At 56.7% G+C, this 14,269-nt stretch overlaps 1 protein-coding gene across 2 annotated transcripts in view; it reads right to left on the bottom strand.

Moving 5' to 3' along the window:
* Positions 1-13,195, bottom strand: part of CERK (ceramide kinase) — a 41,432-nt gene extending 28,237 nt beyond the window's left edge. Inside the window, exon 1 of one of the 2 annotated variants that reach the window (XM_055327977.1) lies at positions 13,048-13,195. In XM_055327977.1, the coding sequence (XP_055183952.1) occupies positions 13,048-13,180 (133 nt within the window). In that variant the 5' untranslated portion in view covers positions 13,181-13,195. Of the gene's footprint in view, positions 1-12,328; positions 12,626-13,047 lie in introns of those variants that run through there. The other variant, XM_055327979.1, reaches the window with a different exon arrangement.
* Between the last annotated feature and the right edge of the window lie 1,074 nt (positions 13,196-14,269).

The following is a 14,269-nucleotide window of genomic DNA, read 5'->3' as shown; positions in this document are numbered from 1 at the left end:
TCACCACGCAGGTTGGCAACACCCCAGGCTGGGGGGCAGCTTCAGAGCCCTTCCCACCACCCACCTCCCGGCAAAGCGTTGCAGGAGCCTGGGGTGCGAGCCCCAGAGCGCTGTCCCCGCTCCCCCCGGAGCATCCCCCAGTCTCATCCCCACGCCTGCACAACAGCCCTCATACAGCAAACACTCTAAACGTCTGTTGGAGTAAATAAGCACAGATGCCCCCAATGGAACTTCAAGATTTTCATCCCAAGTTCAGCCAAATCCTAAAACAGCCTTGTAGAGATTCACGATGTCACTGGTACCGTTTACAAAGCCTCTCTACGATGCTGAAATACTACGCTAAAATGACCTTTCTATTGGTGATTCTAAGAACTCCTGAGACGGTGGTGACGCCACCCCTGAAACAGGACGGAAGTTGTGACCTAACCCGGCTGCTGGGGCCACAGCCACCCTGAGAGGGGAGCGCTGGAAAGCCAGCACGTCCCAGCTCAGGGAGCCCTGCCTTGAATGGGGTGCGTGGGGGGGTCTCCAAACAAGATGAGAGAGGTTGATGGAGCATCACACATCCCGATGCCACCTGACACTCTCTGAGCTGCCGCATGCCGACAGATCGCCCTGCCCATTCTTCCCCGGCTCCTCGGCCATGGGAACCCTCTCGGGGCTCTGGGTGTGGGTGTGTATCTGTTGTGTGCTCACGTGTGTGCATGCAGAGCTGGGGGAGGGTCTGCTGGCTCCTGGAAGAGCGGGCCCCGCCACGTGGTCACCTGCTCCTGCTCATCGCCCTGACCTCTGACCTCCACTGTCCACCTGCTCCCCACCCTGGGGGGGCGCTGGGCTGCCACACAGACCCATGACTTCTCCATAGGACACGCTGTGATTTTGGCCACCTGGTCCCACCAGCCCCGCTCTGTCCCCTCACCTCACTCCAGCTCCCCAGGCCCCCGGCCTTGGCTGACCTCGCAGCCCCCTGCTTCAGACGGTGATGGAATGTTCACAAAACCATCAAGAAATCCGATGGCTTTGACCATAACTCGTATCAATATAATTTCCTGGGATCCCTGGGTGGCGCAGTGGTTTGGTGCCTGCGTTTGGCCCAGGGTGCGATCCTGGAGACCCGGGATCGAGTCCCACGTCGGGCTCCCGGTGCATGGAGCCTGCTTCTCCCTCTGCCTATGTCTCTGCCTCTCTCTCTCTCTCTCTGTGTCTGTGACTATCATAAATAAAAATTTATATATATATATATATATATATATATATATATATATATATATATATAATTTCCTGTGTCCTCAAACTGAATTTCTCAAGAATATGTCACTACACAACCAGACAAAAAAAGTTTTAAACAAGGTACACGCTGTCCGGGCACGCTCCCCGGGAGCCGGGCACCTGCTGGGGACGCTGGAGCTCAGGGCCGCCACGCAGCAACTCAAAAGCCGGCATCTGAAAAGACGCCTACGACCTGCCGGGCGAGTCAGCGGAGCTGCGAGAACGTGCGTTCCCTCCCGGGCTTGGCCCAACCGACACCGGTCAGGCTTCGATATTTAAGAAAACCTTTCACCCTGAGGGCCCACAAACAGCGCACTGGGTGGCCCCACGCGCGTCGGGAGGCCGTGGCCGGCTGGCTCCGGGCTCACCTTCACCTGTTGCTCCCCCGGCGTGCCCTCCGGGACACGCAGCCCTCCCTCCGGCCACTCCTTCTCTTCACCTGGCTACGGTTTCCGCGACTCCTGGTCTTGAAAAGGCCTGACTTGGAATCCAGCGCAGAAATACGGTGTCACCCCCTTCCCAGGCACCGAAGCCCGGAGAACAGCTGTTCAGGCCCAGCTGGCCATCAACACAGACCCGGGAGACGCGCTGCTCGGATGGACGACACTCCCGCCGTGGATCGGCACGGTCACGTCCAGGGTCAGGTACGGGCAAGGGAGGGCCCAAGTGCAAGAAGGGCCGCCTGTGTTCAAAGGGGACGCCGGGGCGGTATGGTGGCAGGTCATGGCACCTAGACGATCGCTGCGGGCCAGGGGCGAACAGACAGCAGGACAACGGGGCCGGGGGAGAGCACAGGGTGGGAGGACACCCAGGTCCGCGGCGAGCCTTTCTTCCTTTCCTTCCCCTGCCCACGACACGAACCTGCCTCCTGTCCCGGCGCTGTCACCATGTGGGCAATGCGTCTAGCTTAGGGCAACGGAGTTGAAGCTTAGAATTGAAATTTTAAAGAGTGTCAACATTTACGATGCTGTAAAAACTAAGCAAATGCAAAGTAAAGAAAAATACAGGAGAAAAGGCACATTTTCAACCAAATTGGAGAAAGAAAACCATACATTTTCAATACTCGATATTTTTATTTTACACCGTTAAACATTTTATAAACTGATCTCAAATGCGACACTCACTCTGACCACTCCTCTCCCGATGATAAATTCCACCACGTATCCAATGCACTATGGATCCCAAAGTAGCGCGGAATGAATTTATCAGGTGCCGCCGGGACGTGCAGCCCCTACAGGACCTGCTGGCGTGTAAAGGAAGTTCTAGCCACAGTCACATGGAGCCCACTGCCACCCCTCAGACACACTAGCAGACACCCATGTGCATACTGCACATCCCGCCAGACACACACACACCAGGCACACACACATCACATACACACCCCCCCACACATGCGTACCCGCTACCTGCCTCACCCAGGGTCTCCTCCTTCCCAGCCTCCTCCTCAGCACACGGGCTCCCTCTGTGATCACAGTGCGCACACACACACACACATGCACACACGTCGTCATTTTTCTGCCTCCCTGCTAGGTCCCAGCTCCCTGAGGACGGCTCTGCCTGTGGTGTCCAGGGTCGCCTGTGCGTCCTCGGGGGGCCCCACGTGCTCGCACCGTGTAAAGCTGATGCGCTGGCTCTATGCTGGGAGCGTGGTGAGAGCAGCAAGTCTGGCCCTGGTGAGTGCAGGTCTGTGCTACATCTACATCTGTAAGTGCATACAATCCTCACAACAACTCCAGGGTAAGTAGGATCCTCGCTGTACAGACGGACTCAACAGGAGACTTCACACGTCTCCAATCTCCGGGAAGTCAGAGACCTCACCCAGGCCACCGACAGTGAGCAGCAGGCCCAGGACCAGCTCTGGCCCATCGACCAAAACATACTCCTCTCAGGCGTCCCTGCTCTGCCTGCACCTGGTCCCGAAGGGCCCACCTCAATGCCAGGGCCCGAGACAGGCCACGGGCGGTGTGCAGGAACAGCCACAAACCGTACAGCAAACTGTGTGCACTTGCACGCGTATCTTTAATTTTGAAGGACTTCCACTTTCATTTGTATGGATCTCCTTATAAATACTATAGCAGGGCAGGTCATTTTGTTAGGTTTTGCTCATTTTATAAATAATTCTTAGAATGCGGCTCACGTGAGCCAAAGGCGCTGGCTGCCCCAGCCTCACCCACTCTGCCCATCAGACCTCAGATGGACTGAGACACACCTCTGTGTGTTTAAGCTCATCATGACGTCTTCTAATAACAATAAAGCAATCCATTTTAAGGGCCACTGGTACTGGTTCAAACATTACAACTGAGAAAAATGTTCTCATATAACAAAGTCCTTTCTAAAAATGGAATGAAATGTTGCCGCCAAATCTCAGCTCAAAGTTCAAGCGCTTTGCTGACAACGGGTACTTCCCCGTGCTTCCCTTCGTGAGGAGGGTGACTTGTGTTGAGAGGCAGTTAACCTTTCAGCAAAGGTGAGGACCAAATGTCCATCACATCCCAGGAAAGTCACAGGCGACGCCAGTGAGACCACCAGCTCTGCAGCGATCTGGACACACCCACCCAGGGTCAATGGCAAGGGCCCTGCCTTCTGTTGTCTCCCTTGTTGGGTCTGTTCTGTATGCCCTGCCCTCAGTCCCCATCATGACCTGCTCAGGTGAATTCCCTCCACAATCATGACTCAGTTGAGAAACAGTGTCTGCTGTCAATCAGCTTTACCACTCCCAGTTCCGGGATGACCCTGAGTGCACACATCGGCCACGCATCCAAGGGGAGAGAGACTTCCTATGTGTCATGAGGGTGGCACGTGTGTGTGAGTATACACACACACACACACACACACACACACATACACAAATGGGGTGGCATCAAGATGGTCGGAGCATGCCCCTCTCCAAGGCTCCCCCGCAGACACCCAGGAGGCCTGACACTGGACCAGAACAAAAGCAAGTTCACAATCAAGGGCACAGCTCTGTTCCACGACACTGTGTCATATACCAGGGCCCTGTGCAGGAAGGAGCAGATGGGACCGGCCAGGAGTGTGCCACAACACAATGGTGTGGCCTGACATGCTGGGTCAAAGTCTGAGCCTTCTGTGTGCTCAGGAGGCAGGTGATGGTGAGAAAAAAAGAGATTTAAAAACATGATTCAACCATATGTAATCTAAACTTACTTCAAATCTAACAATGGAACAAGTAGAGAGTAAAAGGATGAAAAAGACATGTCACACAAACATTAATCAAAAGAAAGCAGGAGTTGGGGCACCTGGGTGGCTCAGCTGGTTAAAAGTCCAATTCTTGATTTCAGCTCAGGTCATAATCTCAGGGTCATGAGATCAAGCTCCACATCAGGCTCTGCACGCAGCTCAGAGTCTACTGGAGACTCTTTCTCTCCCTCTCCTTCTGCCCCTCCCCCTCCACTCATGCATGTGTGTGCTCTCTCTCTGAAAGCAAGCATGCAAGAAAGCAACCAAGCAAGCAGGCTGGCAGGAGTGGCTTGTTAACAGATAATGTAGACCTCAGAACAAAGAAAACTACCACAGAGATGGATACTACATAATGAAAAAGCATCAACTCCAAATGAAGAGAGAGCAATCCTGAACATGTATGCATCAAACAACAGAGCAGGAAAATACATAAAGCCAAAATTTATACAACTACAAGGCAAGGCAAAATAGAGAAGTCCACAATTATAGTTGGAGACTTCAACAATCAATAGAACAGCTAGACAGGTCAGCAAGGATATTAAGAACCAACACGATCATCAACCAACAGGAGCCATCACATTTCTCCGACAACAGCAGAATACACACTCTACCAGGTGCCTATGGAACATACACCACCACAGGCCACATCACTCCAATGCATTCCTCTTATTATTAAGTTACTTCACGCTTTGGGGGATGTAGGCAGATTTGTGTGAAAACTGGTCAGAGAGAAATTAACTGGTCCAATTCTGATGCCTGAGCCCAATCTGCAAATGGATATGCTCTTCCTCAGAGGGAACGTGAGCTTTCTGCTTACACACCAGCGCATGATGGGACCAGAACCCAAATGGGTGTGTTTCCTAAATTGCAGTATTGTTTTTTCCAGATGACCAGATTTGTTTGCTTGCCTGTTTTGAAGGTCAAAATATTTTTAGTCATCTGGATTAGCTGCTTTTACAATACATCACATGGTTATTCCCTCTCTACAAATAATGATTTAGAGCAGGGTCAGCAAGCTGCAGGCCAGATCCAGCCAGCTGTCTGCTTTTATAAATAAAGTTTTATTGGCACACAGCCACATGAGTTCATTTATATACTGCCTGTAGCTGCTTTTGTGCTAAAACAGCAGAGCTGAAGAATTGTGACCCACAAAGCCTAAAACATTTGTTATCAAGCCCTTTAAGAAAATGTTTGCGGGCATGTTTTAGAGTAACAAAACTTAACCTTGAATGACCTCAGAAAAATTACAATTTTTCTGAGCATGTTCGGCTACTGCTAAATCAGGGAATCTGATAATAATGGTGGCAAGCGCCTGAGGAGACGCCACAGGAGTGTCTGCTGTTTTACGACATCTGCTAAGACCACAGAGGCTGTGTGCCTCTTCCTACAGGGGCGCTTACCCAAATCTGGAGATTCTATTCTTTTCTGAAAAAGGTAGATAGGATTGCCATTTATTCCCTGTGGCGATACACTGAGATTCCTCTCTACCCGAGTGTGCAGGTCATAGCTTTATGTCATCTGCCTGCATTACTTGTGGTTTCAGAACAGGGCACAAACAGGACTTCTGCAGCGTATACCAGGTGGGCATTTGGCACGTGGCACTTTAGGGTTTGAGGTGTTACCCTTCAGGATTGTGGAGAATTTGTTGGCTTTGTACAATTTCTTCCGCTTCCTAATTACTCCCCGTGGTTTCAAACCCACTCCCCTTTCAGAGAAAAGCAGGGGTGTTTAATAGCAAAAACCCAGCAAGAGATTCCTGGGAGCCCCTCTCCCACCTCTCCCTGCAGGGGCTGTGGGAGCACAATGCCCACAGGCCCTCTCCCCTGCTGCTTGGCCAGGGGCTTTGGGGGGCTCCTGGAGAAAGGGGTGAACTGACACTGGATTCTGCTCTCCCAAGAGAATGCAGGGTAGAGAAGACAAAAACGTTCTAAAATTTAATTTAAGGGCAGCCTGGGTGGCTCAGCAGTTTGGCGCCTGCCTTCAGCCCAGGGCCTGATCCTGGAGACCCGGGATCGAGTCCCACATCGGGCTCCCTGCCTGGAGCCTGCTTCTCCCTCTGCCTGCGTCTCTCCCTCCCTCCCTCTGTGTTTCTCATGAATAAATAAATCTTTTAAAAATTTTTAATTTCAAAAGCAAAACTCACAACATAAAGCACAGAGCAATAACTAGCAAAGAAGTGCAAACAGAGCCATACAAAACGCAAAAGACAAAGTCTGCTGAAGGGCAAAGTACTAGCAGGGCTGGGCCTGGAAGGAGGGTAGGATTTGAACCCGGGAACAGGAGAGTCTGGCACAGAAGCGGGGTGAATTGGAAGGCGGCAGGTGGGGCAGGTACCATGGGGCCAGCTCAGGGAGGCGGAGTGCAAGCCAGGCACCCGCAACGGGACGCCCCCGGGGCAGCGAGTGGCACCTGCAGAAGAACTTTCCAGCAGAGCATCAGTACAGCTGCGCCCAGCGCTGCCCGCTCAGGGCCTGTGGCACCGGGGCTTCCTTAGAGGGGCTCAAGGTGCTTCCCGGACTTCTGACCCCACCACCTGGGGTTCAAGCATCACAGGAGTCTTCTAAGGAGGTGACACAGTAGGCAAGAAAGATGCAAAGAGAGGCCAGGGCGGGAGGCGGCAGGAGGCATCTGAAGCCGTGCGCGGAGAAAGAGAAGCACGGGCCGTGGGAACGGGCGAGAGGAGGCGGGAGACGCGGCGGGGCAGCAGCGTGACCCCTGGGCCCGGAGCCGGGCGCGGAAGCTGCAGGGCGGCTCGAGTCGGAGATGCTGGCGCCTCCGGCGCGGGATCAGACGTCACTGCCAACTTGGAACCAGAGCTCAGGAGCAGGTCTGGGCAGAGCAAGCATTAAGTCCACACGGGCCAGTCACGCCGACCGTGAAGTCCACATAAGACCGTAGGGAGCCCGCCTTCCGCTGGCCCGACCTGCTCGTTCATGAAACAGCACACCCAAGCACAAAGCAACCACATCCCGTAAGAAAGTCCATGTGCACAAGCCTGCGCTGTCGGAGAAGAAAGAGAAATCGGGAGAGAAGCAAGCAAACACCATCTGCAGTGCCGGAACAAACACCAGCAAACGAACCTTCTGAACTAGGACAGTTCCTCAAGTACTAGTGTTTTCCCTGAGATTAAGGATCAGATATGAGATGGTGAGTCAAATAATAGATCCTTTTTTAAAAACAGTTTCAAAACGTTCCCAGATTAATTTTCCAAACCAGCAAAGCAGCTCGCACACCCATCGCAAGCTGCTCTGCTCTTTATGCTGCTTGGTTTCAGCATCCACCCAGCCGTTCGTCACCCACCCTTGAATCCTGTTCTTCTGTGAACGGCCTGTACGTATTCTGTGCAATGGATCTTTTAAATAAAAAAAAATTTTTTTGAGAGAGAGAGAGCCTGCACACAAGAGGAGGAGGGAGGGGCAGAGGGAGAGAAAGAGAGAATCTTAATCAGGTCCGTAGCCAGTGGTGCAGAGCCTGATGAGGCATGCCATCCCAGGACCCCGAGATCGTGACCTGAGCTGATATCAAGGGCCTGAGGCTCAGCTAACAGTGCCACCCAGGTGCCCCTAGATCAATTTTTATCTGTTTAAAATGTTTTTGTAATTTTAACCCTTTGACTGTCATATTTGTTGCAAATATCATTCTCATTTTTTTAAAATTATAGTCTTACCAAAAAATTGTTAAGATTTTTATATTGGGCAGCCCAGGTGGCTCAGCAGTTTAGTGCCACCTTCGGCCCAGGGCCTGATCCTGGAGACCCGGGATGGAGTCCCACATCGGGCTCCCTGCATGGAGCCAGCTTCTCCCTCTGCCTGTGTCTCTGCCTCTCTCTCTCTCTCTCTCTCTCTGTGTGTGTGTCTCTCATGAATAAATAAATAAAATCTTTAAAAAAAAGATTTTTATTGAAATAATCTAGATTTTTCTTTTATTCCTTGATTCCATCCTGGTTAGTGAGGTCTTCCCACATTCCAAAATTATAAATTGTCCTCTGTTTTCTTGTACTAATTTATTCTTACATGAAAATCTTCAGGGTAGCCCTAGTGGCTCAGCAGTTTAGTGCCGCCTTCGGCCCAGGGCCTGATCCTGGAGTCTTGGGATCAAGTCCCACATCAGGCTCCCGACATGGAACCTGCTGCTCCCTCCTCCTGTGTCTCTGCCTCTCTCTGTGTCTCGGTCTCTCATGAATAAATAAAATCTTAAAAAAAGAAAAGAAAAGAAAAGAAAATCTTCAACCCATCCAATTCTGATTTTGAGGAACTTTTATATCATGAATAACTAAAAAGGGCATTTGTCATATCATGTCACAAAATACTGCACAACCAAGAAAAATCATGTCTTAAGACATGCGCTTTCCTATGCCAGCTTTTGACTCCTAAACATCATCCAAGAGAAAGAAAAGCATATGCCTTCCCCCGCCCCAAGGACTTGTACACACGTGATCAGCATCCTTATTCACACAGCCAAACACTGGAAATGGTCCCCAAGTCCATCAAGTGAATGGATAAACACACTGGTTTTCTCATACAATGCGCTATTACTCCGTGACAAGGAAGAACCAACCACAGATACACAATGAATCGCAAAAAGATTGAGACAAAGAAGGCAGAGACAAGGGCACATACTGCATGATTGCACTTACAGGAAATCCTATTAGAGGTCAAATTCATCCCTGTTGGTGGAGCATGGGGAAGGTTCTGGGCTGACCCGAACGTCCTATATCTTGATGGGGTGATGCTTAGGTGCATAGATTTCTCAAAACTCCCCAAACTATACCCTTAAAATGTGTGCATTTTGCTGTATACAAATCATACCTCAATAAAGCTGACTTTTTTTTTTTTTAAGATTTTATCTGGGATGCCTGGGTGGCTCAGTGGTTGAGCATCTGCCTTCGGCTCAGGTCATGACCTCGGGGTCTCGGGATCGAGTCCTACATCGGGCTCCCCTCAGGGAACCTGCTTCTCCCTCTGCCTGTGTCTCTGCCTCTGTGTGTCTCTCATGAATAAATAGATAAAATCTTAAAAAAAAAAAAAAAAACAGATTTTATCTATCTGTTTGAGAGTGAGCCCGTGCTGGAGGGAGGGGCAGAGGGGGAGGCACAGGCAGGCTCCCTGCCCGCTGAGCAAGGGGATGAGATGCCAGAGGAGATGAGATTGGGTTTGATCTCAGGACCTGGGATCATGACCTGAGCCAACGTCAGACGTTAAAGCTGTTTTTAAAAAGGCACGTTTCAAGTGAGTAAATAGTACCGTGGAAAACATTCTGCAGTACGTTTCCCTAGCTTTTCTTTCATGTGTGTTTACATAGACAAAAACACCACACGGTATTCACTGCTAAAGGGTGAGACACAGGGTGATTTCTATGTGCCTGCTTTTCTGTGTTTTCTAGATTTTAAATGTCCTGTATGTTTTGCTTGGCACTGCACAGACAGTATCAGAGATACCCCTCATAAACAGAGCAGCGCCCCAGCCAAGCAGCTCAGCACCAGGCCTGGGGCATTGGGGGTGGGGGACTGCTGGAAGGAAGGGGAGGGTGGAGGCTGGGCAGCGGTGACCACCGCCTCCCCCAGACCCAGACACACACACATGCACACGCAAGCACAATCCTGCCACCCCGACCCTAACAGAAGGCCTTCAGAGCCTGAGGATGTAACCCAGACACAGCTACAGCTCGTTTCAAGTTCAGCTAGCCCGACCCACTCCGGCCCAGGACGCCTCTGCCGGGTTTCCTGTTTTCAGTGGGCCTCACTTCCGACCAGGCTGGCACCCAGGCGCACCCGCTCTCACAGCATCCTCGGGCAGGGCGGCCCTCTCGGGGACCAGAAGACTCTGCCCCTCCCAATTCCTGGTCCCAGCTTGGCCCTGCAGCCCTGAGCCACATTCCCGGCACAGTGACCCACAGGAGAAAGAGCACGTGCCTGGATTAAAAACATAGCTCCCGGGTGCGTGTCTCTTGCCTCTGTGAGCAGTCGGTTCACGGCTTCCAGGTCTTGCATCTGGAAACAGAGGAGTGACGTTCTCGAGCTGAGAGAGTCAGATGGAATAACCTGGGCGGCCGCACCCCGCCCAGTGCACACGGCAGCCCTGGCCCGGCTCCCTTCTCTGACCTCCAGTGACAGGCACACGCGATGCACACCTTCCCCATCTGTCCCCGGGGAGCTAACTGAACGAAACGTCCCGTGGGCTGGTCCACGTGGGCCCTGCTGACCCTACCGACCTCCAGCATGCCAACCTCTCCCATGGGCCTTCTTCTTTTTGGGGATGCAGGGTAATGAGGGAGACCCAAAGAGCTGCTGCAGTCGGATCCGTGCTGCTCACCCAGTGCTTTGCACGGTGCTGGAATGCACACGGGACGATGAAAACAGGACTCTTCCAGGAGGAGGCCCACTGGCCGGGGCTCCTGCAGCCCTGGCCTCTCTGGGGAGGGAACCAAGCCCTTGGCATACCCGCCAGGAAGCTCCAGATGAGCCTGCACCAAAGAGCCCGCACCAAGGAGCCTGCAAGGTGGTTTGCAAAAGCAAAACCACCATCTCAGGAAGGGGACTGGCAGCCGAGGCAGCGAGCAGGAGCAGGAGCAAGCAGACCAAAGCAGGCACTGCCACCACGCAGCACCCAGAGCCCGATGACTGGAAACCAGTAGTGGCCAGCGGAGGGTGCCCACCCGAAAGCAGGCAGGGATGGACTTCCCACGGGGCAGCCCACAGGAGTGGGGTGTATCCGGGGTTCCAGCGGTGCTGAGGCCCTCGGGAGGCCACACTGCCAATGGCTGGCTTGGGACCCACCAAGCTCGCCTTTAGACCATGGGGGACGCGGTTACTTAAACTCTCTCCATAGCTGGGTCGCCCTGGCTGTAAGGTATGGGAACAGCTGCTCCGCAGGGGTCGCGTGTGAACATGACACAGAACAGCAGCGTGATGGCTGCACAGAAGTGCCCCATTCTTGAGCCCAGAGATTTACAAAACAGCTCAATGCCCTTGGGGCCAGGCCAGGCACCACTCACTGCAGCAGGAGCAGACGAGGAGGAGGAGGAGGAGGAGGAGGAGGAGGAGGAGGAGGAGGAGGAGGAGGACGACGACAACAACGGCGGCGACGATGACGACGACTACGACCCTGGTGGGTGGTGCCAGGAGGCCCAGGGGGAGGTCTGAGGCAAGGCATTTCTCCCAAAGGGACCTCAGCAAGATCACACAGGAGGAAACTCTCAGACACGCAGCTGCGGGTAGGCTCTCCTCCGACACTGCTTCTGGTGACCCCAAAGCAGGAAACCAAGTGTTGGTCCTGGGCCCCCGGCTACCCTTGACCTTGGCCCGCCTCCGTTTCAGCTCTGCCCACCCCTCCTCCAACCCGCTGAGCCTCACAACCTCAGCGTCAGGAAGCTGTGCCCCAACTGTCCCCAAAGCGTTTAAAAGGCATCCCAAACTCTGCCCAGGAGTGACTCTTGTCCTCTGCAACAGCCACCCCCAATAATTAAAACTGTAAATCCCTGCGTCGCCCACTGTGACTTCAGCAGACTGCAAGCCTGGTGGTAGTGACCCTCACTCTCTTCAAGCAGACCCGCCCCTCACCCGACTCCTGCCCCGGGGGGGGGGGGGGGGGAGGGGGGGTGCTGGCAGCCTCCCTACTGCACTTCCTTGCACCTCCTCTGCTCTCTCCTGGGATCCCGCAGGAGAGCAGAGCTGGATAAAGCCCTCAGGGGCTCCGAGGACTCACGGAGAAGTCCCAGCCCAGCCGCCTGCCCCGGAGGCCCCCGGCCCCTTTCCTCTCCCCCCACCTCCTGGCCGGTCCCAGGGCTCTCGCTGTCCTACCCGCTGCACCATCTCTCTCCCGTGTGCGCGGGTTCCTCCAGGTGCCCCGTCGGATGCACCCACCTAAGTGGGGCTTTCGGCTCCACCCGCCGCGGTGTCCTCCTCAGACCCACAAGCGCCCCTGTGCCTGCCTTCCAGGGAGAAGCATCCACCGTGGCAGGCGCCGTGCCACCGCCGCCTCCCAACAGGCCGCCTATAAAGACTCGCACAAGGCGAATGAACGAAGCGGCGCACACCCACGCGCGCCAGGCCCGGGCTGCTCCCCTCTCCCCGCGGCCGGCGCCGCCCTCCGGAGTCCTCCCCGCTCCTCCCCAGGAGCAAATGGCATCGCCTTCCTCGGCCTGGGGCCAGCCGCGGCCAGCTGCGCGGGGAGCCCCTTCCCCGACAAAGGGGTCCCTCGGGCCGGGCGCGTCCCGCCGCTTTCATCCAGGTCGCACGTCTCCGAGTCGCGAGGGCCCCCGTTGGACCCCACGCGGCGGCCGGCGCCCTCGCCCCGCCCGCCCCGCCCGCAGGCCCGCCCCGGGCTCTGGCCCCGCGTCGTCCGGAAGGGGTCCCTGGGTGCCGCCTGCGCCCTGCAGCCCCGGCCGCCCGCCAGGGACCGCCGCCAGGGGACCGCCCGCCAGGGGACCGCCCGCCAGGGGACCGTCCGCGGCGCCGCGCCTCGCCCCTGCGCCCGGGCCCCCGCCCCCGCCCCCCCGGGCCTCCCCCCCCCGGCCTCCCCCCCCCCCGGCCTCCCCCGGGTCCTGCCCCTCCCCCGGGCCTCCCCCCGGCCCCACGCTCACCCGCGCCGGGCGCCCCGGCTCCGGGCCCCGGGCTCGGCCACCAGCGCAGCAGCGCCCGCGCGGGGTCCAGGCTCACGGCGCAGCGCCGCCGCTTCACCCACAGCTCGGAGCGCAGCGGCTCCGCCGCCCCCATCCCGCCGGCGCCCGCCCGCCCGCCCGCCCGCACCGCCTGCTCGGCCGCGGCGCCACGCCGAGGGGCGCGGGACCGTTAGGGCCCCCGGAGCGGGCGGCGGCGGCGGCGGCGGCGGCGGCGGCGGCGGAGGAGGAGGAGGAGGAGGAGAGGAGGAGGAGGAGGAGGCGCGGGGCGGGCGGGGCGCGCGGGTGGGCGGCGCTGCGTCACCCCGTACGCTGGACGGCCGCGGGGCCCCGGGAGGAGGGCGGCGGGGGGGGCGGGGGGGCGAGGGGACCCGGGGAGGGGGCACAGGGGGCGGGGCGGGGGGGCGAGGACTAGACCCGGAGCGGGGGTGGGGGGCACAGGGGGAGGGAGGGGAGGGGAGGAGGCGCGAGGAGGGGGACCGGGCCACGTGGGGGGGAGGGGACAGGGGACGAGGAGGCGATCGTGGGTCCCAGGAGCCAGGAGCGGGCTGGGGAGCGAGGAGAGGGCGGAAGGGGGGTCCGGGAGCCGCAAGGTGGGAGGCACCGAGGAGAGGCCGGCTGAGGGGATGCGATGGAGCAGGGGCGGGACCGGGAAGGGGCTGGGGGTGCGAGGAGGGGGCAGGGGCGGGAGGCGGGCGGCCCTCGAGGGTAGTGGCCCGCGGACCCTGGTGTCTCCTCCTGGGGGGTCTGCGGGGTGCAGGCCCAGGAGGAGGTGGGCTCCCTTGGCCGCTGGCCTTGGGGTCCTGGGCACGGTTGCTGGGCGGGCCTGGAGCCCAGCAGCACCTCCTTGGTGGGTCCTTCTGACAGGCGGGGACAGGGTGTCGGGTCCTCGGGTGGCAGGTGGCACAGAAAGGCGGCCCGGCCCGTCTGCGGGGGCGGCGGGCAGGCCTGGCCCTCGGGTGGGCGAGGGGCACCTGCGTCAATCAGAACGTGTTGCCCGTGGGCGGCTTGAATTTGGGCATCGGGTTGCCTCTGGAATCCTCGGCCTCCCCGGAGCTGGGCGGCCCTGCCTTCCTCTAGGAAACAAGCTGCCCAGCCTGCACAGGCACCCATTGGATGAGCCAGCCCCATTGCCCACCCCCCTAAGCCACCGCAGCTCCTCTGCTTATAGGCCGGGGAGGCAGGT

This window comes from Nyctereutes procyonoides, unplaced genomic scaffold (assembly GCF_905146905.1).
Source record: "Nyctereutes procyonoides isolate TBG_1078 unplaced genomic scaffold, NYPRO_anot_genome, whole genome shotgun sequence".
Taxonomy (NCBI): domain Eukaryota; kingdom Metazoa; phylum Chordata; class Mammalia; order Carnivora; family Canidae; genus Nyctereutes; species Nyctereutes procyonoides.
The sequence above is the reverse complement of the archived record's forward strand: the minus strand, read 5'-3'. Positions and strand labels throughout refer to the sequence as shown.